The sequence below is a fragment of the Tiliqua scincoides genome, chromosome 2 (genome assembly GCF_035046505.1).
Source record: "Tiliqua scincoides isolate rTilSci1 chromosome 2, rTilSci1.hap2, whole genome shotgun sequence".
NCBI lineage: Eukaryota > Metazoa > Chordata > Lepidosauria > Squamata > Scincidae > Tiliqua > Tiliqua scincoides.
The window spans coordinates 74,414,892-74,436,717 of NC_089822.1; the positions used below are offsets into that span (position 1 = coordinate 74,414,892).

The window sequence follows — 21,826 nt, forward strand, 5'->3', positions numbered from 1 at the left end:
AAGCATACAAAGTTGTGATTGTAAATATATTTGTTTGTTTAATTACTCAAGTTTGATTTTCATTGGAAGGAAGACCAGGATTACAAAAATGAATATGAATACTGGTGGTGATTAATTGGAAAAAAAAAAATCCCAAAATGTTTAGAGCCTCACTGTGTATTTATGTTACATATCAATGAGAAGTATCAGAAGGATTAATCTTTTTGTGTAATTGACTATCCAGCTACTTTAAAATATTGCTTATAAGAAACCCTTTATCATAAAGGGCTTGTCATTAGAGTGAAAACATTACTATCACTAAATGCTACTACTGGCAGTTGGTTTTCCAAAACCCTTTTGAGCACTAACCAAAACCCATCAGCATGCATTTACACTGCTGCAGATTCCCTCTGTACAAAGCACATGTGTGCATGCAATTTGCAATTACCATTTCTAGTTTTGCCAGGTGCCTTTGCCAATCCATTGGCTCATTTGTTTCATGGTCAATATTTTATTTCTGATTTGTTCTGTCTAAATCAGGACATGCCAAACTTTCAGTACATACACTTGGTGCAAGGCACCTGCCTAGAGAGCAAAACCAAACTAGTAGCATGACTGCTGTATAGGATCAATGGGACCAGTGGAGCTCAGCAAAAAACCTGAGAGATCAAGGGAGGTTTAACCCTATTCTCCCCCCATTCCCAATCACAGGACCTGCAGACCATCATAACCTTTGTCCTGTCTGGATTCAACTTTTGTTGGATCATTTGCATCCAGTCCTTCACCATGGACACTACTGGGTTACTACTATTGCCTGGATTAAATGGGAAAAAACTCAACATAACTAGTAGTGAAAATGCAGTTTTGAAATCATTTGTTTCTGTTGTAGGATTCTGACAGTAGGAGGAAATACCAGAGGAAAAAAAGCTGTAGCATTTATGTGTAGCCAAATTTAAATACTGATTCTGCAACCCACACCTAATTCACTAGGAAGTTATCCTGTAACAACCAAAAATACTGTTCTGATGGAAGAAGGTTGTAAATTGAAGATTGTGCGAAGTTTCTAATGCCTCCTTTCTGAGGAAAGGTCAAAGTATTCTTTGGCAAATGCTGTATTTAATCACAGAAACTACAGAAAGTCTTTTCTTTAGCAGCTCATGGTGCAATCCTATGTCTGTCTACTCAGAAGTAAACCCCATTGTGTTAAGTGGGACTTATTCCCAGCCTCATTGTGACATTTTCTTAATTTATACCACAGCAAAAGGAAGCATGTTGCGCTTATATTCAGGTTTACCTGGATGTGTGTATGATGTATTTTGAGGGTCAAACCCCTTCCCCCATGTTTCCCTACTAATCAACAGCATACTGGTGGTTTTGCCCCACTAGACTGATAAATGGCAGTAGGTAGCTCTTTTGCAAAGTAACATGTCAACCTTCTGATCTATTTCAAAGCCTCACTGTAGCAGAGCAGCTTGTAGAAATGAGCTTAGCAATCATCTGCAGAAAAGAGTTCTAATCTTATCAAGATGGGAATTGATTTTCTTCATCTTGATGTAAGGAGTTTCACAGCATGCACATGCAGTAGTATCAGTGGGATGGAAAATACAGCTGTTCAAGCAAGATTATTAGTCTAGGAAACCTGTGGCTGTGTCCATATACACAACAATGTTGTCACTGGTACCTAGAATTCTCATTGTTCAAATAAGCCATGTACTTATTTTAGCTTTTCTTGAATCTGCCACCAGAGGGAGCTGGGTTTATAATACACAGAAACTTATGCTGAATGGTGGCTGATTGCAAAAGCTTTAAGGACCATTAACAAATGCCATTTCTGTGAAAGCTGTTCTCCAGCAGTGTGAATAAAGCTAAGGATGGCAGTTTTCCCATTGAGATTGAGATCATGTTCTGGCAACACTTGTATAACATCCTGCAGCACTTAAATGTAAATGTTTTGTTTCTCTCCTGTTTCATTTTTCTCTTGTGAGTGTGTCCTCCCTTTGTAGTAGAGGAATACAGCATGAAATATGCCATTGTTGTTGAAAACAATGGTTTGGTGTCCTTGGTCTTCTTTTGTTTCAATTGGGAAAAGCATTCTCAATTTCTCACCAATTGCTAACAAATTGAGCTCGGGCACATCTGTGCAATTATTTCCTTTTAATATCCGTGGAGATACATACATATTATTTTACCCCACTTTTAAATCTTGTCAGATTCCCAAAGCAATTAATTTTTTCATAATACAAATAAAAAATTACTAGCAGAGAGACAAAATGAAATGAAGAGCTGGCACTGAAACAGGAGACAGGCAAACCTTTAAAGTCCCAGGCAATTAGTGAAATATCCATGTAAAGAGGTAACACAAACAGGAGGTTGGGCTGCTGGATTCTACACATTTCCCAGTGCCTTCAGTCTCTTTCTCTTCTTTGAGGGCAGCTCAGAGGGAGTGATTTCTTAGAGCAGTGTTTTGCAAACTGTGGGTTGGTACCCTATTCATTTCAATGTTTTATTTTTAATATATTAGACTTGATGGTACCCTGGTATGTGACTGCGTTGGGGGAAAAGTTACAAACCTGTACTTTTAAGAAACTACTATGTATATTCTTTTAACAATGATAGTAAATAGGACTTACTCCTGGGTAGGACTGCAGCCTAGAATTGTTAAAAGTTTTCCTGCTTTGATGATGTCACTTCCAATCATGACATCACCTCTGGTGGGTCCTGACAGATTCTCATTCTAAAAAGTTGGTCCCAGTGCTAAATGTGTGAGAACCACTGTCTTAGAGGGTACTGCTGTGCTTTTTATTTGTCCCTGAAAATTTAATCTGCTATATTAATTTAACCACACAAGTGTAGCACATGGATCTTATATTGTATATCCATAATTAATATTTGTGTCCATTTTCTAGCCAATGAAAGAGTGAGTTAAATACATTGTTTTAAAAATTCTGTGTAACAAATACTTGGAAGAAACACTCTCTTACTTGTGACCCTGGTTAGTGGGCTTTTTCAGTCTCCTTGCTATTTATACACAAAGCCACTGACCTAAAAAGAAGAAGATAGCTTAAACATTTTTAATATACCGTATTTATCGGCGTATAACACGCACAGGCGTATAACACGCATCTTCATTTTAAGAGGGAAATTTCAGGAAAAAAATAAGGGTAGCTCAGAACTTTTTTTTATTAATATTATTACCACATATAAGGTAAATAATGTAAAAGGACAGTAAAAGCAACTGTTTTAACAAAAGAAACTTGGATATTTTGTTTTTACAAAAGTTTACTCAGAAATCACTATCTGGGAAACCAAGAAACTCTTCATCTTCACTGCTATCTTCAAAATCGCAATGAACACTGCTGCTTTCACTGCTACTATCTTCATAAATCAGCTCATCTTCTTCACCATCCAAAGCATTACTTATGCCACCTCACCTCAATCCCTCCCCCTCCCCTCCCCAAAGAAAGGGTCTCCACTTACCATATTCATCAGCTGCCAGCGGCTGTGATAATATGCGGCGGGCGCAGCGCTGACATCACGTCACGACGCTGTGCCTAGGCACTATTGGGAACGGGATCCCTTAAAGAGACATCGCCGTATAACACGCATACATCATTTGCCCCCTATTTTCAGGGGGAAAAAGTGCGTGTTATACGCCGATAAATACGGTAGTAATGTTAAATAAATACAGATGCCCAAATAGCACCTAGCAAACTGTAACATGCACATTGCACAGAAACCTGATTGTCAATAGTGTTTGCCATACCGTGAAAACTTTACCATACTCTCCACCAACTAGGACAGGGGTTGGCAACCTTAAACTTTCAAAGAGCCATTTGGACCCATTTTCCAGAGAAAAGAAAACCTTGGGAGCCACAAAACCCTTTTGACATCTAAAATGAAGATAACACTACATATATAGTTTTTTTTTTACCTTTATGCTATGTATATAAAAAAAACACTATAATGTGTTGCATTTTTTTAATCCCACCAGACACCCCTCAAGCACCACTGGTGGTACCATTGGGTATACTGGTGGAGAAACCCAGGAAGGCTGCATGTGCTGATCACGACTTGGTGCCTCAGAAAGCACAGCCTTTGGGCCACCCAGGCACACAGACACCCCTGCAAAGGGCACTCACATGCAGTGGCGTAGCTGGAGGAGGGCGCACTCAGCCTGGAGGGGAGGTGGGCGAGTTGTTGCAGGCAGACCTCGAATGTCCCTTCGAGGATCCCGCCTGAAGGGGCTTGAGCGCTCAGCGGGTGCCGGGCTGGAAGGAGAGGAGAGGCTCTTCTCGTCCTCGTCCCCGCAGCTCTCTGCCTCTCTCCTGCTGCCTCTGGCTGCAACCTGGTTGGGGCAGCATCCCTTGGCCAGTGAAGGGGGCAGCTCTGCTGGACGTGCATCTCTGGTCTGCAGCCCGGTGGAGCGAAGGATGGGGGTCCCGGAGGGAGTCCTGCCGCTGCCCCTCTGCCTCCTGGCGCTCCTCGCGCTGCCTGGCGCTGCCCCCGTCACAGGTGATGTAAGTTCCATTGATTACAGTGGGACTTACTTCTGAGTAGACAGGCACGGGACTGGGCTCTCACAGCCCAATCCTATATGCACTTTCCTGGGAGTAAGCCCCATTGACTTCAATGGAATTTACTTGTGTGTAGACAGGCATAGGGCTGGGCGCTCGGTTGCTAGCAAACCCGCCAGCAGGGGACAGCGACGTCGCAGCCCCCCCTCCGCAGAAGAGGCTCCCCTGCCCCCGCACCCTTGCGTGTGCGGGGGGGGGATGATCTGAGGAAGGACTCACAGCACCCGCCCAAGCCCCCCCCTTTAGGCTGCCCCACACAGCTCCAACCTGCTGCCCCCCCAACCCTCCGCCACAGCGATCTGCCTGAGGAGGAGAGGCTGGCCGCGATCTGGGCTGCTGGGGTTGCAATCCTATCTGCATTTTCCTGGGAGTAAGTTCCATTGATTACAATGGGACTTACTTCTGAGTAGACAGGCACGGGACTGGGAGTCAGAAGTATGTCCGCCTCTCCGCCTCAGGCTGCGATCCTGCACACTTTCCTGGGGGTAGGCCCTTTAGAACACAGTGGGACTTCCTTCTGAGTAGACCCGCACAGGCTTGTGCCCTCCTTCTCCTGAGAGAGGCTGGGCAAGTCCTCGAGGCTCCGTGGCAATCAGCGGAGGGAGGGGGGCTGCCATGGCTGGGGCGGGGAGTGATGAGCCACCCTCCAGCTGGGCTCTCCACCCGTCCCTCCCCACCTGCAGTCTCTTCCGTTGGGAGGCGCCTTCTCCTTTGCTGCACGGGCTCTCTGCCTCCACCAAATGGCCGAGCTCCAGGAACAGCGAGAGTGCCGCCACTTTCACCCGGACTCTAGAGCCGCAGCAGATGGCTGAAAGAGCCGCTTGCGGCTCTAGAGCCGCATGTTGCCGACCCCAGAACTAGGAAGATGCATGGTTAAATGAAGAACATTAGAAGAGCGCTGTTGGATCAAGTCAAAGACCAATCCCTTCCAGCATTTTGCTTCCCACAGGATTTGCTAGCCCACTAACTGCCTCTGGGAAGCCCACACAAGAAGGAAAAAAAGGTGTACTTCTCTGCTATTGTTTTCCTACAACTAGTATTCAGAGGAATATTACTGCTGAACCTGTAGTCCGTGCATTGCCGTCATGACTAATAGCCAGTGAGAGACCTGTCCTCCATGACTTTGTCCAAACTCCTTTTAAGCCATCCAAGTTAGTGGCCATCACCACATCTCCTGGTAACACATACCACAGACCATGCTGTGTGAAGATATAATTATTTTCAAATGAGTGCCACTACTGATAACCGGCTATATCTGTGATTGTATGCATATCACAGTAAGTTGCTTTTTCACCCATTATTTGCTTATTTTCATATTTTACAAATACTGTATATTATTAGTCCCAACACAGTTTTCTAACTAATATAGGAGAGAGTGGAGCACTAATCCTTTTTCCAACCTAGCAAAGCTTTGTTTTCACCATTGGAAATATGAATCTCATCAACTGTAGAGGCATTTGTGGGCACTAAAAACTAGACTTGTGGATGTTGATGATAGTATCACAACATTTTCTTTAATCCAAGTCCACAGTGGATGCTAGAAGGCAACATGTTCATATTTCAATCCAGTCTGTTTGGGGATTCAGAGGAGAGTTAATAGTACTTGTTGTGTCTATCATTCCTGAGATAATGATGGACTTTTAGAACTAAAACGTGTACTATGAAGAGAGACAAAATCCATTGTTTAAACAAAGAGTAAAATGTTACTCTCATGTCACCTCATCTCTTCCCCATTCTTTGAATATTTGAGAGTATATCTTTAAGTGTCATCTTCTTCATTGCACTAGGGAGCCATGCTACTACACAGAACTAGTACTTGTGAAAGAGCTGTGATAGTTTGTACTGTTAAAAATGTCACTGCACAAAATGATCATGTGCTTACTAGAACTGCTTTTATTCAGTCTTGTCACATTTTAAAACACTTTGGGTTTAGGATGTTTTCAGACATTTAGTAGTTGCAGATCATGAGAATAGAACTCTCCCCTCCCTTCTTCAAAACGCACGCCCATGGGAGATTATGGGAGTTCTTGTTTGTGGGAGCAGGCTTCCCTGCCTTCCCTGCTTTGGACTGTAGTCAGAGCATTTGTTTGGCTGGCTCACTAGGTAATCTTGGTGGTCTTGGGCAAACAAGTCACCCTTAACCTACTTCATCAGGTTGTTGTGAGGGTAGAATCAGGAAGAATATATTGTGATCATTTAAATGCACTCCTCCCCCCAAGAAAGAAATCTAAATAGATAAATAAGAAAAGTGTTGTTATTGGGGAAGGGGTGCATTTAAATGCACATAACATGCACATATGAAAGAAAGCTAATTTTGTGTGCTGGGAACCTGTATAGCAGTCAATGGCACAGCTCAGTGGTTTGGTTGGGAAAGAACAGGAAGACAAGGGTGAAAAGTGAAACAATATAAATGTTATTGTGGGGATCATTTACAGTAATAGGGAAGGGGGATTAAAATAAAGCAGTGCAATAAATCTAGAATAGATTTACTCACTCACCCACAGCACTTCCATAGAAAAGAAGAAAATTACAAGCACTAAGCATGCCATCATTGTGACTGCCCATAAGACAGACAGTGAGAGAGAGAGAGAGAGAGGTGAGTTTGCAGATCAGTCTGAAGCGCCAGAGATCAAGGTTACCAATCTGTATTTGCTGTGAACTGAGTGCAATGCTTGGCAGGAGCTGCAAAGCAAGGGTGCCAAGACCTGGCAAATCTCCTGAATAAGAGCAGAGTACAAAAATGAAAAAGAGGGCTTTGCAGCTAGTCCCAAAACTTGGCGAGAGCATGGATTCACTTGAGGATGAGCAGGGCAAGAGAACAGGAGCTGCTTTCCTCGATAGAAGGGATGAGTTGCAAGTCAGCCAGTGAAGGTTGGCTGCCCAAGTAGGAAGAAAGGTTGGGAAAAAAGGGGAGCAGGGGTTACCAATCCTGGGCGCTGGTTCAGCATCACTATCCTGGAATTGTGGTTGGAAAGGGGGTAGTTTAACACCACACCAACAGGACAACAAACAACAACCCAATAGCAAGGCAGAATAAAGGCAAGGAATGGAGACAACCCAGGTTTTTACGTTTTTCTCATATCGAATTCTATGGAATCCTTTGTGGGGTGAGCCTATTAAGGGATTTTTCTTCGTTAGTTGATAGTCCTTTAGTGACAGCTGCCTTTGTCTTTGTACCTGACTGATGGTTCAGTAGCTAGCCTAGTTGGCTCATTAACATGCCTCCTGCCGAACCTTCACCATAGCAAGAGTTAATATTTTTCCACCTAATCTCCTATGGAGTAGATTTTCGGGATGGAGATAAGTGGAAGATCACGTCCTTGTGATAATCACACTGTTGAGACTCTTGTGCATATGATATTTACTTGCTACTTATATGATGATTCGTGATTACAATATTTAGATCAGATAGTTACCCCATCAGGGTGGGAGGGGCAGGACATAGTGGGTTCCTTCTTAGAAGGAAGAGATCAAGAACATATTTGCAAGACAGCTAAATATCTATGTCTGATTTTTAGTAGGCATAAACATCTGCATGATATTTACAATATATAAAAGCCATGATTGTTGAGAAACTGGATTCTGGAGATTCGTGTGTGTTTTGGATAGCCTTGTATGAACCAAAAGATGTGATATTTCTAGGTTATTTTATTAGCTTTTTATGGCTTGCATGTTTTATTTGTTGTCTGTGATGCCAATAAAGGTTTCTGGGGGGAAAAAGCAATTAAAGTAACATGCCTCCTTTGTTTAGTTCAGACATGGAGTTGGTGAGGACAGCTAGGGTCTGAGAACCTTATTTTATTTTATTTTTTATTTTTCACATGTTTATACCACCCTTCCTCCAAAGAGCTCAGGGTGGTGTACACAGCTGCTCCTCTCCTTCTTGTCCTCACAACAACCCTGTGAGGTAGGTGAGGCTGAAAGAAAGTGACTGGCCCAAGGTCACCCAGGAAGCTTCGTGGCTGAGGGGGGATTTGAACCTGGATCTTCCGGGTCTGAGTCCACCTCCCAAACCACTTCACCACCCTGGCTCTTTTGCTTTGCTAATAACTTGTTTTTCCTAAGTCAAGAAGTTCCTAGGAGGTGGCTTTAGTCACAGGATCAGATTTGCTCTACCAGCAAGGTGCATTTACTCACTGGAATACTGGAGCAGGCAAAGCTCCATTAGAGCCAGTTTGATTTTGTGTTTGGGGATGGGTACCATTGCTCTGATCATTACAAGTGTGATCTTCCTCTCGACTTCTGGATCTGAGGTTTCTTGCTATCAGTCCTGCAGTTAGCATTACATCACTAACCTAGGCATTCATGTTCCCTGCACACATAAAAAAAAGACTAGCCAGGCAACAATATAGGGACAGAAAGTATGCATCTTCCTCTCTACATTCACTGAGCAAAGAGATTTCCTTAAGATTAAATAGAGTGCTTCCTTGTGACAATATTCCTTTGCTTTGGTGCTCTATGCATTGATGATCAATGCCAGGAGCTCAGTGGTAAATGAAAGTTTCTTTTCATTGGGAGGTAGTTGGTAACATGTATGGCAAAGCTCAGTTGCATGATACTTTGCTTCCAAGGTCTATTTGGGTTTTGGAAACATTACCTTATTTTGATTTTGTGTTGGTAGGAGTGTGGGTGAGAGAGGTTGGTCACACTCTTTCTCACAGAGGAAAAGACTCCCCTCTCATGATTATGTTGTGTATAGCAGTTTCCCGGTGGTTTCAAATGTTACTTCACTGCTTACTAACTGGAGATGTTATTTTGTTTTGAAATAGAGCAGAGACTGCTTGAAGTTAGGCCCACCTGCAGAGGGAGAGGTTGTTCAAGTGAAGTGGCCAGATGGAAAACTTTATGGAGCAAAATATCTAGGAACCAATGTAGCTTACATGTACCAGGTAAGTTTGAATTACTGGTTGGTATATAAGGAATCTTCATTTAAATTACTTATCCACCCCCACCCCCGTGTTCATTATATGCCTTCCATTATTCTGGTTGTGCTACTTAGAAAGTCCTGTAACAGGGAAAACCAATTAGTATCCTGCAAGATTTTGTTCAGCATCTGTCCTACTATGAGTCCTGGTCTGGGTTTCCTGATGTCATCTCTCCCTTGATCAATCACATCAAGTCTTACACAAGTCAGGAAAAAGAAATGACTTGGCTGTAGTGAAAATTCATTCCAAGGTAAGTGAGGCTGACAATGAGGCCATTTAGATCATAATTCTGAAGAAAGACGTTTCAGTAACCTCACTGTGATAGCACACAGCTAACTGGTTTCACTCCTGCGAACCTCAAGTGGCTTTATGCAACCAAAGTTCACAGGTAAACATCAACATAAAGTGACAATTTGTAACCTGCCTTGAGTATGTTCTGTCATACCTTGAAAAAGTGGGATAATTTTACCAGCCCTGGGAATTTGCAGGCAACAGCTCCAGGTGTCCTCCTGATCTGTGTTTCTGGGATCTGCTCTCTGACTAACTGGGCTTGTCAGATGACTTAACAACCATGACACGACCACCCAAGCCCCACTGGGAACTGGGGGAGAGGACCCCTCCAAGAAGCAAAGAGTGACAGAAGCAATGCCAGCATATTCTGTTGGCTCACAGAGCTGCAATAAATGGGACTGTGAGCAGCAGCCTAGTTGCCCTGGTGACAGGGGCACTACCCCCTGACCCTAATGACTTGTGAGTGGCTGGTTGCTGCTAGTGATATGCCAGCTGCTTCTTGTGAGATGGTACAACTGGCTGTTGTGTTTTATTTGAGGGAGGTGGGGAAGGTGGCTGAGGAGGAAACAAGGCAGCAAGCAGATTGAACCCCAGAGAGGAGGAAGCTGAAAATACTGGCCAGGTAAAGAAGAAGCTCAGTAAACTAGAGGCAACTCAGTACTGCTAAAAAAGAACTTTGGAAAAAATGCAGAGATTGTATGATGTATGAAAAGATTAAAAGATTTTTAATGGAATTTAAATCCTAACATTTTTGTAGCATTCTAGAGATACTACTGTGTGGAAGATGAGCAAAAGAGAAGTTCAAGAATGGGGCAGTGGGTGAGATCAGAGCGAAGCAAATGGACTGTTGGTCTCTGTCTCATCCCCTCCTCTAACTTCTGTTGCCAACATCCATCCATGTAATGTCAAATACGCTACATACACCACTAGGATGGGGCAAATTCTGGTGTTATTTTGGCACCTTACAGTTCCATCAAAGGAAGATACTTGTGTAACTTAGCTGTGGGTAGCAAAGACCTGCTGGCCCTTTCTCCCTCAGAAGAAGAGGATTTCATCAAAGAAATAACAGGAGAGAAAAAATGTTTACTCCTTTCTCTGGCTGGCACTTTCCTTTTAAAACTCCTTCTCCCTCTATATGTGTGTGCACATACATGCACGTGTGCATGTACACTTACACACAGATTTTATCTCTGCCAGTGTTCTAGACCAAGGGTGTCCAAAGTTTTTGGCAGGAGGGCCACATCATCTCTCTGACACTGTGTTGGGGGCCAAGGAAAGAAAGAAATAATTTACATTTAAAATTTGAATAAATTTACATAAGTTTACATAAATTAATATACTAGAGGTGGAACTTATATGAATGAATGAAGGTCTTGCAATAGCTCAAGGCCTATAAAAGGCCTTGCACACAGCAAGGCTGGCCTTTTCTTTGCTGCCACTAGTGCATCACAGACGTGAAACAGCAAGCAGTGGAGGGAGCCCTCATCCCACAGTTAACGAGAGAGGTCAAACAGTCACCCCCACGCTGAGAGCAGTTACATCGGGCGAGTGCAGGCTCCGGCAAGTTTCCGGAAGGCCAGAAGCTCATTGGAGGCTGGGGTCTCCCTGAGGGCCACATTGGGAGTCCTAGAGGGCTGCAAGTGGCCCCAGGGCCGGGATTTGGGTATCCCTGTTCTAGACTTTGTTTGATTGATAAATATGGGTCCAGAACACTGGTGATGCGGGTAAAAGTAGTGCTCAGGAAGTGTCAGAAGGAAAGCAACTGGCAAGGAAAGGAGTACACACTCCCTTCCTTCCTTGTCCCTTCTCTGATGCACCACACCCATCTCAAGGCCCATTATAAGGCAAAAAGGATCCTCTGGACTTAGAGCCCAATCCTATCAAATTTTCTAGCACCGGTGCAGCCGCAGTGCAGCCCCAAGGTAAGGGAACAAACATCTTGAGGAGGCTTCTGTGACTGCGTCCTCACCACAGGATGCAGCACACACTCTATTAGCACTGCTGCACCAGCACTGGAAAATTGGACAGGATTGGACCCTTAGTTACACCACAGTTGCAGCTATACTACAGTTACACTACACAGCAGCTGCAGTGTAACATGGTTTACCCCTCATGAATAGTTAGCGAAGTGTGAAGTATCTGGGTCTTCCTCAGTCTAGTTATGTGTAATCAATCTTCCCCTGTTACTTTTTTCAGACGCAGGAATACTTGCATAACAGGAAGCCATAAAATGGTTGGTGTTTTAGTGTTGCAAGCCTTTAGACTTTCACCAGCCAGTATAGAATACAGTTACTATGGTACTAAAGAAGAATCTTTTTGGCAACTTTCATGACCTTTGTAAATATCTTTAATCACTTTGAGACATAGCGGTAATTGCATGCAAAATCAGGGCTGTATTTTTGAGTGAAAATTTGAGCCCTAAACATTTAGTGCCTTATAATTTTGCTTGTGTGTTCCTTTTTAATATGCGTGTGTGAGCTTATGAAAATAACTAAATTACCCATGTACCTAATCAAATGCTTTCTAGCAATTCCAATTAAACCACTAATTTATGATGTCCTAATGCAAGAAAATCACATGGAGAGAACTAAATAGCAAATGTTACTGACACAATATTGCGGTAGTGATTTTTATTATTACACATGTACATCTCTTGAGGCTGATATAAATTAATATGGACAGTGATTGACAAACTGGTCTGATGTTTGCCAAGTAAAACCTGGTTCAGATTTGGACTCATTAGTGATAGTCTACTGACACTTCATGCCATAATCCCTATTGAATAACTTGAAGGAACCATTACTCATTGTTTGCTTCAGATGCTTTGGCTGCTATTGTGTGGTTCATTATACCTAAATTCTAACTTCTTAACTACAAAAGGAGCACACTAATAAAAACACAATTTTCCACCAGGTTAAAATATGATCTTGCTAAAATTAGAGGAGTGTGACAAGCTGTTGCCTACATAGGCTTTTGAAGTTATTCTCTTACTAGGCAAAGCAGAATGTTGTTGAAGTGTGATCTAGAAAGGACTATTTAAAGCTGGGGTATGCCTGGCCCTAGAGGCCACTTCTGAGTTGGTGGGATATTTCCATCAGCCCTTACAAAATTGCCGTAGGACCAACAACAGCAGCAATCAGGCCATGGCTATGTCATCCGTTACCAAAAGCAGAGGAGAAAAGGGGGTCACATTTCCTATTCTAGACATGGATGAAAAGGGCCCTGCCTCTCTGGGGACATTTGAAACACCTTATGTAAGTGGCAGGCCATCAGCAAGAAACCAATCCCCTACAGCAGAGGTCTCCAAACCCCGGCCCAGGGGCCAGATGCGGCCCGTGGTGAGCCTCTAGCCGGCCCACTGCCAGCCTCTTGTCCCCTGAAAGCCCCTGGCCCACTTTGCAGAATATGACTAGAACTATGCTCTAGTTGCATCTGGAGGGTGTTCTAAGGGCCAGTGAGGTTGAATGAATGAGCTCATTTATTCATTTATTCACTCATCTAAGTTCCATCTCTAATTTATTTATATAAATTTTATATATAAATTTTTTTTCCGGCCCTCAAAACCATGCCAGACATTTGATGTGGCCCTCTGGCCAGAAGGTTTGGAGACCCCTGCCCTACAGGGTTGTCCTGTGGTATCTTCCAAGCATTTCTGCAGGCCCTCATATATATGTTAGTGTAACGTCTAATCAGTGAATGGGTCCTTTGAACATTTTTTTACAAACTTGATCAAGAACACAAAATACATATGTGAATACTACCCAACATCCATAGCTGACAGGTGAAAGGCAGTGTCAAAATAGCAACTTGGAACTTCTGGAAGGCACAACTTGTGCAGCAGAGTAATTTAGCATTCCCTACACCTAGCTGCATTCCCTTTCTCATTTTCTGCTAAAGGGGTTCATGTGGGATTAGATCTAAACCTAAGCATGATAAAGCTTTTCATCTTCTGAACAGACTATTTTAAAGAAGTTCCATCAGATTCAATATAATTCTGTTAACTGGTATTTCCTTTAGTATCACTCATACCTTCCTCCTTTTGACATAAGTCTTCTGCAACCTTGAAAACAGAGAGATTAATTTCTATCACTTGCAAAATTAGAAGCAACAACATCAAGTTATTTTTAATATGCTGGATAACCATTCATGTACATTGGATTGTTCAGCATACCTTGTTCTGTCTCTCCTTTTTGGAAGTATAGTACTTACTTTAATGTGAGTAGTTCAAAACCTCTTGCACTTTAAGTTTTCACCGGCTTAATTATATCGTATTCCATGCAGTTACTTTTTCTAAATCTAGATAACAATAAAAAGACCATATAAAAGTAGCCCCCCCCCCCCAAAAAAAAATCCTCTTGAGATATTTTCTAAAAAATAATTTCTGCACAAATGGGTATCTCTGTATCAAAAGACCACTTACATTTTAGGTTTGGAATTGCCAAATAATTTAAATCCTTGAATACAGTATATTAAATATATGCTTGACTTTTTCAATATACAGATTGTGTTTTTTAAAAATCTTTATAAGTAAAGCATTCAAAATACCAAAGAAAACAGCTTAATATTATTTCTTGCTAATCAAAACACTGTTTGTTTGGAAAACTATTCCTTTTCAGTATTCCTTTAAATCAGGGGTCTCCAAACCGTGGCTCATGGGCCTAGCCCATGGGATGATTTTATCTGGTCCATGTGTTGTCCTGCAGCCTGGATGATGGGGCCATCTGTGGCGGCTCCTGGAGCATGAGCAGGCTTTTGCAGTGAGAGTTGATCCACCCAGCAGCCGGGCCTCGCTGCAGTACAAAGAGCACACACCTGGTGTGGTTGAGAGCAGGTTGCCAGGCTCACACTGGACCTTGCTCTTGCAGGAGCCAGTAATTAGATCAGCAATTTTCAACCAGTGTGCCCTGGATGATCTGCAGGAGTGCTGCAGGACTTTGGGGAGGGTCATTTATTAGTAGGGCAATTGGGGGATTTGAGTTCCCTAGCAGCATGGTGTGCCTTGTAAAAAAACTGATCATTTGCCTTGTGCCATGAGATGAAAAAGGTTGAAAATCACTGAGTTAGATGGGGGGGGGCTTCTGCAGGGGGGCTTCATTTGTGGGCCTCAAATGGGGCAACCAGCTTGCTGGAGAGGAGGCTTGTTGGGTGACTTCCAGCTCCAGGTTAAAAAAAAAAAGTAGCACTGTTTGAAGGAACTTGGAGGGTGTGTGAGAGTGAGAGAGAGAGAGACAGAGAGCGAGCAGGGAGGATCTGAGTGGGATTCGAACTATGCTCAGGAGTGGAGTTGGAAGGAGGAGAGACTGGTTGGAGAGGAGGCTTGCTGGCTTCTGGAGTGCTGGTCAGCTTCGAGCCAAGAGTAAGGAGAAAAAAATAGTTGTAGCAGCTGTTGGGCGCTTGGTTCCTTTGCTGTCCTCCTTGTGGGGAAGGGGAGTGAGTGAGTGAGTGAAGGCACTTGGGGAGGGCACATGTGTTGGGGTGGGGGAAACCAGTGGGGTTCAGACTATTCTCAGGAGTTGGAAGGAGGAGGGACCAGCTAGAAAGAAGGCTTGCTGACTTCTGGAGTGCTGGGCAATTTCAAGCTCTGAGTGAGAGGGAAAAAAAACTGATTGCAGCAGCTGCTGGATGCTTGGTTCCTTTGCTATCTTCCATGTAGGGGTGTGAGTGAGTGAGTGAAGGCACTTGGAGGGTGTGTGTGGGTGTCTGGGTGAGAGAGAGAGAGAGAGGGGTTGGGGAAGGAAGCTGAGTGGGGTTCAAACTGTACTTGGGAGTGGAGTTGAAAGGAGGAGAGATTTTTCAAAATCCATTCATCCTTCTTTTGTCCCTAATTTATTTATTTTATTTCCTGACCCTCGACACTGTGTCAGGTAGATAATGTGGCCCTTGCACCATAAAGTTTGGAGACCCCTACTTGAAATATTTTTTTATATGAGTTGATTTTTAAAGTTCTCATAAAATACAGCAACATTTTCAGATGTTCTGAAAAATTCATTTTCATTATTCATTATTCTTTATTTCATTATTCTTTATTTATTTAGAACATTTTCATTTCATTATTTCATTATTATATTATAATATATATTATATTATAATTTCATTATTCTTTATTTAGAACATTTCATTATTCTTTATTTATAGTCAAAATATTTGGCTACTAGTTTTATTCCTTATGAGTTACAGAAGCTGAGATCATGCAGATGTTTATAATATGATTAATTCTCATCTTCTATAATTAGGTTGAGTTTGAAGATGGCTCTCAGATAGCAACAAAGAGAGAAGAAATCTACATCCTTGAGGAAGAACTGCCCAAGAGAGTAAGAGCTCGATTTGTAAGTACCTCACAAAGAAAAAGTTTGGATGGAAATTTTTATCACTAATGTTGTGGTGATCTTACTAATGTGCTGGTGATTTTTAATATAGTTCTGTGTTCCTCACTTCTGCAAATGATGGGAAATTCCAGGGATAGCACTGTAGGGTTTAATTTCATTTGTATGATGGGGCACTGGAAATTTATGCTATCTTTCTAATATTTGCTTTATTTGGGAAATGTAGTACCAAATACAGTAGAACCTTCAAAGTTGACCACCTCTCTATATTGACCACCTCCTTAAGTTGACCTAATTTTCACAATATGGACAGACACTGCATATAAACTATGGGAAACCAACCTCTCTATATTGACCACCTCCGTAAGTTGTATCTTGACCACTTCGACCATTGCACAGAGTATTAATTTACCCTCTTTAAGTTGCCCACTGAACGCGATACTGTGGGCCTGTGTTTTGTCTGGTTTGTCCCATCTTGGAAAAGCAAGAAGCCATGCGACAATCCCTCCCCTACGCCTGCTAGCGCATGTGCTAAAGGGTTTTTATAGGTGGGCACACTGCACATAGCTGACAGACCTGTGCCGGCTGCTGATTGTACCTGGACATGTACCAAGTTGTGAGGGACATGAGGTTGCTTGTGCATAGTGAAGCCACTGTCCTTTCACTTTGGTTCCCATCACCAGTGCATTACTTTACACTTATACTGAAACACAACTGCTATTTTGCTGCCTATTCTCCCAGTTTGAAGAGATCCTTCTGGAGCACTTCACAATCCCTTCTGGTCTTCACCACTCAGAAAAGTTTAGTGTCATCCACAAACTTGTCCACCTCCCTGCTTATCCCTGTTTCCAGGTCATTTATGAAGATGTTGAAAAGCACCAGTCCCAGGACAGATCCTTGAGGCACTCCACTTTCCACCACGTTTTTTCCCAATCCATGAGAGGACCCTGACTGTGGAGTTTTCTCAACAACTTTTAGTGAGGGACCGTATCAAACACCTTCTGGCATTTAGTGAATCTGAGGAGACCCAGTGGAGACCAGGCAGCCTAAATAAAAAAGTGTGTGTTTGTTTTTAGCTGTTGGGGCTATGTAACATGCTACATGCTACATGCTATGGGCTGGCAAGGGATAGCATTGGTCTGCCTGTCTGCTATGAAACCAAGTTTTTTTTTACTTACAATTTTTTTAAGCTTATGAATTTTCAGGGGCTTTTTAAACACTGATTGTGGGCTGTTTGTTCTCTGTCTCTTGATATAGATATAGATGATATAAATAGTAAGCATCACAAGAGGATCAATTCTCATTGATATTTGCAATAAAACTTTTTTTAAAAATCCAATCTAAATAATAACTTGGCCTTGCATTTGTTGTCCTGGGAGCTAAACATGATATTTAAATGCCTTTTTTCCATATGTTGACCACCTCCCTATGTTGACCAATTTCCTCCAGTCCCTTGGGTGGTCAACTTAAAGAGGTTCTACTCTAGACAATACTATACCAGGCAGTAAATCCGTCAACTCCCCACATCATAGAAAGCCCTTGTAGGCCTCTTTAAGGCTGGACCCCAGTTTAATTAACTCCAGTTCTTGCTTCATTCCCTCTAAATTCAAACAACAAACTACCTTCTTTTTCTCCTCCCTTTAGAGTACTGAAGTGAATTGTCCTTTCAGGAAAAAAATCTATAGCCATTAAAGGAGTATTAGGGTTCTTTTGTCCAGTCCCTGACTTCCATTTAGTGAGACCTTAGGGAAAACCATAAGGATAGTCCCATTCAAAGTAATCAGACAGACAAAATCCATAAGAATCCACTAAGAAAGAGTTGCATGTTGTACTTTCAAGATAGCGAAAGATGTTCTGAAAGCAGAGTTAGTGGAACTAACATATACCTGATAATATACCTAAAAGAGGTGTTCTTGTATAATAAATAGCCCAACTGATGAGAACAACAGATTGATTTTTTTTATCATCATCATATTCAAGAAAATGCACCATTACTTTTTATTACTTGATAGAGTTTCATAACAGGGGTTTATAATTAAATAGATTTAATATAAATTTTTTTTATTATATTTGACAAAGGATAGCAGCACAGATCTGGTGGCATTCTGCTATTCATTTTGAAAGTGTGGCAGTTTTATGGATCAGTTATACTTTTATCTTAAGTTTTCAGGAAACCCCATTATATTTTTACAATGTTCCCTGAAATCCAGGAATTCCACAGTATTCAAGCACTACTCATGACATCTGGCCTTGGTAATGTTCCATTCATCATGCAAGTCTTTTGACAATAAGTCAATAAAGTTTTTTTCCTAATTCAGTCTCGCATAGCAGAGTGAAGTGGAGATCAATTTCCTGAGTGTACTAAGGCTGAGAAAAGGAAGTTGCATATTTCAGTCAATTGGCAGGATGCCCTTTTCACCTCTACTCATACTACAACTCCCACAAAGCAATAGAGCGTGTGTGAAGTGATGGCAACAGCATAACATTGACCCCACAAAGAAAGAGGAAAAGCAATGGACTTAAGAGTGGAAAGGAGACTTAAACATTGGAAAAGCAGTGTTTGATAGCTGCTAGAACTCGGGCAGTGTCAAAAGAACATAAGGAAGGTAAGGAAGATTAAGAGCCTTATCCCCTGCCACATTATAGCATGCAGCACCACCAAAAAGGTACATGATGCATGCAGTGGTGATGGGGAGGTGACCTGAAAGCAAACAGAAGTAAGTAAAAAACATCTTTACCTCCCTGTATGCCCTCTGGCCACCTGTGGGTCTCCTTGGACATACGCCACCCATTTTGTGGGCATATGTCCAAGAAGAGAAAAGGAGCAGAGAGGTTTTAAAAAGAGGGGATGAGATCTGTCATGAGCAACTTGCATCAGATCTTCCTCCTCCCCCCCCCCCCATCAATTAGAGAGGAAGCCTGGAGAAGAAGGAACTATTTGTGAATAGCCCACCTTCTCTCAGACTGAGGCCAAAGGCACCCCTCTGAATGACAGAGGAGGAAGCTGCCTATCCTGCCACTTGGGCTCTGCAGTGTCTCTCAGCCATATGTTGGCTTGAAAATGACCACACTAGCAGGCTAAAACCAGCCCTGCAAGGTAGAACTTCACCATGCCTTTCTGCAGTTCCTCAGTCAGGGGAAGCCAAGGACCAAGGGGAATCCCAGCTACTAGGAAATGCCAAAGACCCACAAGCCTCCAAGACTCTTCCTTTACTGAAAATAGAGTAACATGACTTCAGTGGTCAAGACTGGGTCTAGACTAGATCAAGATTTCCCCAGATGGAAAGCACACTGCGATGAGGTAGATTATATAAATTGATATAAGGGGAAATGGATTTAGTAGAAACTTTATGAATACGGTTTGGGAATAACCTTGCAAAAGTCCAAACATCTGATAAAACAGGTGCTTCTCATGACACAATCCCAATGCCCAGTTTTCTCCCTGACAACAGAGGCGGGAAAGACCACATCAGTTTGCCAATGGCTGTTCCTGTGGACTTTGCCAGCTTTTCTCCCAGCAAGGATGACACGGGCTTTTCTTACAAGATGGAATTCCAAGCACCTTCTAATAGACTCAGATTCTTCACACCCTCTTCCTCACATCTCCTTTACACGTGTCTTCCTCACCATAGTTATTGCTGCCCCTGTGAATGCTCCTGCACAAATCCGTCCAAATATCCAAGCTCTCCAACTGAATAGGTTTCATCGTGTTTTCAAAGCTTGCAAGCAACACGCAGCCCCCTGCAACCTCCAACTCTTGTGCGGTCTGTAAACCTGCCAGGTAGCTGGATAAGGTGGATGCATCTTCTCCTGTACCACCTGGATCAGCTTTGGAGCAACTGCAACAAACAACTACCATATCAGGAGAAGCACATATAATGGGGGATCTAAGAGCCAACCCACCTAGTCAGAATCAACACAGTAGGGCTGTTAATATTGTACCATTTCAGACTGCAGGTGTGGGAGTCCATTTACAAAAATATATCTGCTTATTGAAATCCAGTGAATTAGGGAGAAGGCTAAGCAAGAACTGCCTATTAGCTGAGTAGTACTATGTGATTAGCATGACTATGAAGAGCTGCACAAAACCTGGAACATGGGATAGTCTAGCAGGGAGCTAGGCAAAAAGGATATTCTCCCCCACTCCCAAGAGCTGAAACTGATTTCTGTTGATTTGGAGAACTTTGGACTTGCTTATGCCAAGGTAGACATACTGTGTTTGGTTTCTGTGCTGTTCTTTCATATGGTTTCTGTAGATGAAATGTAACTATAATGAATTTCTGTTTTCAGTCCACAGCTTCTGATATGAGGTTTGAAGATACCTTCTATGGAGCTGATATTATCCAGGGAGAAAAGAAAAGGCAGAGGGTTTTAAGTTCCAGATTTAAGAACGAGTATGTGGATGACCCTGGGTACCGCAGCTTCTTGAAAACCTCATTCCAGAAGAAGTGCCAGAAGGGACTATGAAAAGAAAATGCTGACACCCACCTACTCTTTTTTTCCTCTTTGTCTGTGCAAAGGATTCAATGTTTAAAATGTGAGGTGAAGGAGGGAAAAAAGGATGGATGTTATTTTGAAAATCTACCTTTATTAAGTCAGGCTTCCAGCTTGTGGTTAAAATACTTCTTGAGCTATACAACAAGTTGCACCTAAAAATATCCAGCACACCCAAAGTGCCCTCTTTGGGGCTAATATTTTAAAAGTTGAAGCTCCGATTTGCATCTAGTACAGGTCACTGTCATATTGGGAATGAGAGCTGCAATATGAGAGAGTATGTCAAAGAACATACAGAAGAGCCCACAGAAGCATACATTCTTGCTGGCACGGATGGTAGTTGGTAGCAAACCCCCCACTGGCAGTTACAAGAGAAAGATCTTGCCAAGGCATGTTACGGTACCTACCTAGAGGACGATCTCTCCAAAGGAATGACGTCTTCTATATGTCTGCAGATAGGAAAAGAAGTTCTACCTTTTTGCTATGAGCAATTGTCTGTTTTTTAAATAAAAAGTTTTTCTAAAACAAATTTAAATATAGACAGCAGTGAGATCTGCAAATGCTGTTCTGTCCTACATCTGCACAGTACTTTTCACGTTGTTTATGCCTTTACTGCTTCTGGTCAAGACTCAGCTGTTGAAATAAGATTTCTTTCTTTTGGGGACAGGGGGAAGCGTTCATGGGTGAGGGGGAAATGCATCTTAAAAAAGGAAAGTTTCAGAAAAGGAGAGACTGTGTATATTTAAAGAGGGAGATTTTTGGCATCTATTTTTAAACATTTTTTTCATGATATTCTTGGGGGAAAACAGCAATTTGTACAAATATGTCTTTCATTGTGTTTGTAAAATTAGACTTTACATACCTTTGCTTGGCAGGCTAGTTTTGAACTAATGTAATATAGTAATATGGTCTTCCCTTTTTAAATAATAGTCTGCAAATGTAATAGTGTTTGAAATAAATAAAATGACGTCTCTTTGCTTACTAATTGTGGGGTGTGAGAATGTAATTGCATATCCAGGCTGTGCAGACGATACAGTTACTTTTTGACAGAACATGGCTTCCTATCTAGGGTTGAGGCCCATTTTCAGTGATGCCAGGCAAGTATTTTTTTTTTAAAGACTTGTGCCTGTTTCCAAGTAGCCACCATCAAATATTTGCTGGGTGGCGTGTAGCATTAACCCACCATTTTGACACATGCCTGGGCCACAGATTCCTGCACACAAAATCAAAGTAACACAGT

At 42.3% G+C, this 21,826-nt stretch overlaps 1 protein-coding gene across 4 annotated transcripts in view; it reads left to right on the forward strand.

Moving 5' to 3' along the window:
• Nucleotides 1-21,553, forward strand: part of KDM4C (lysine demethylase 4C) — a 269,343-nt gene extending 247,790 nt beyond the window's left edge. For all 4 annotated transcript variants that reach the window (XM_066613903.1, XM_066613905.1, XM_066613906.1 and 1 more), the window contains 3 exons: nt 9,323-9,442; nt 16,003-16,095; nt 20,383-21,553. In XM_066613903.1, the coding sequence (XP_066470000.1) occupies nt 9,323-9,442; nt 16,003-16,095; nt 20,383-20,559 (390 nt within the window). In that variant the 3' untranslated portion in view covers nt 20,560-21,553. The remainder of the gene's footprint in view (nt 1-9,322; nt 9,443-16,002; nt 16,096-20,382) is intronic.
• Nucleotides 21,554-21,826: the final 273 nt, after the last annotated feature.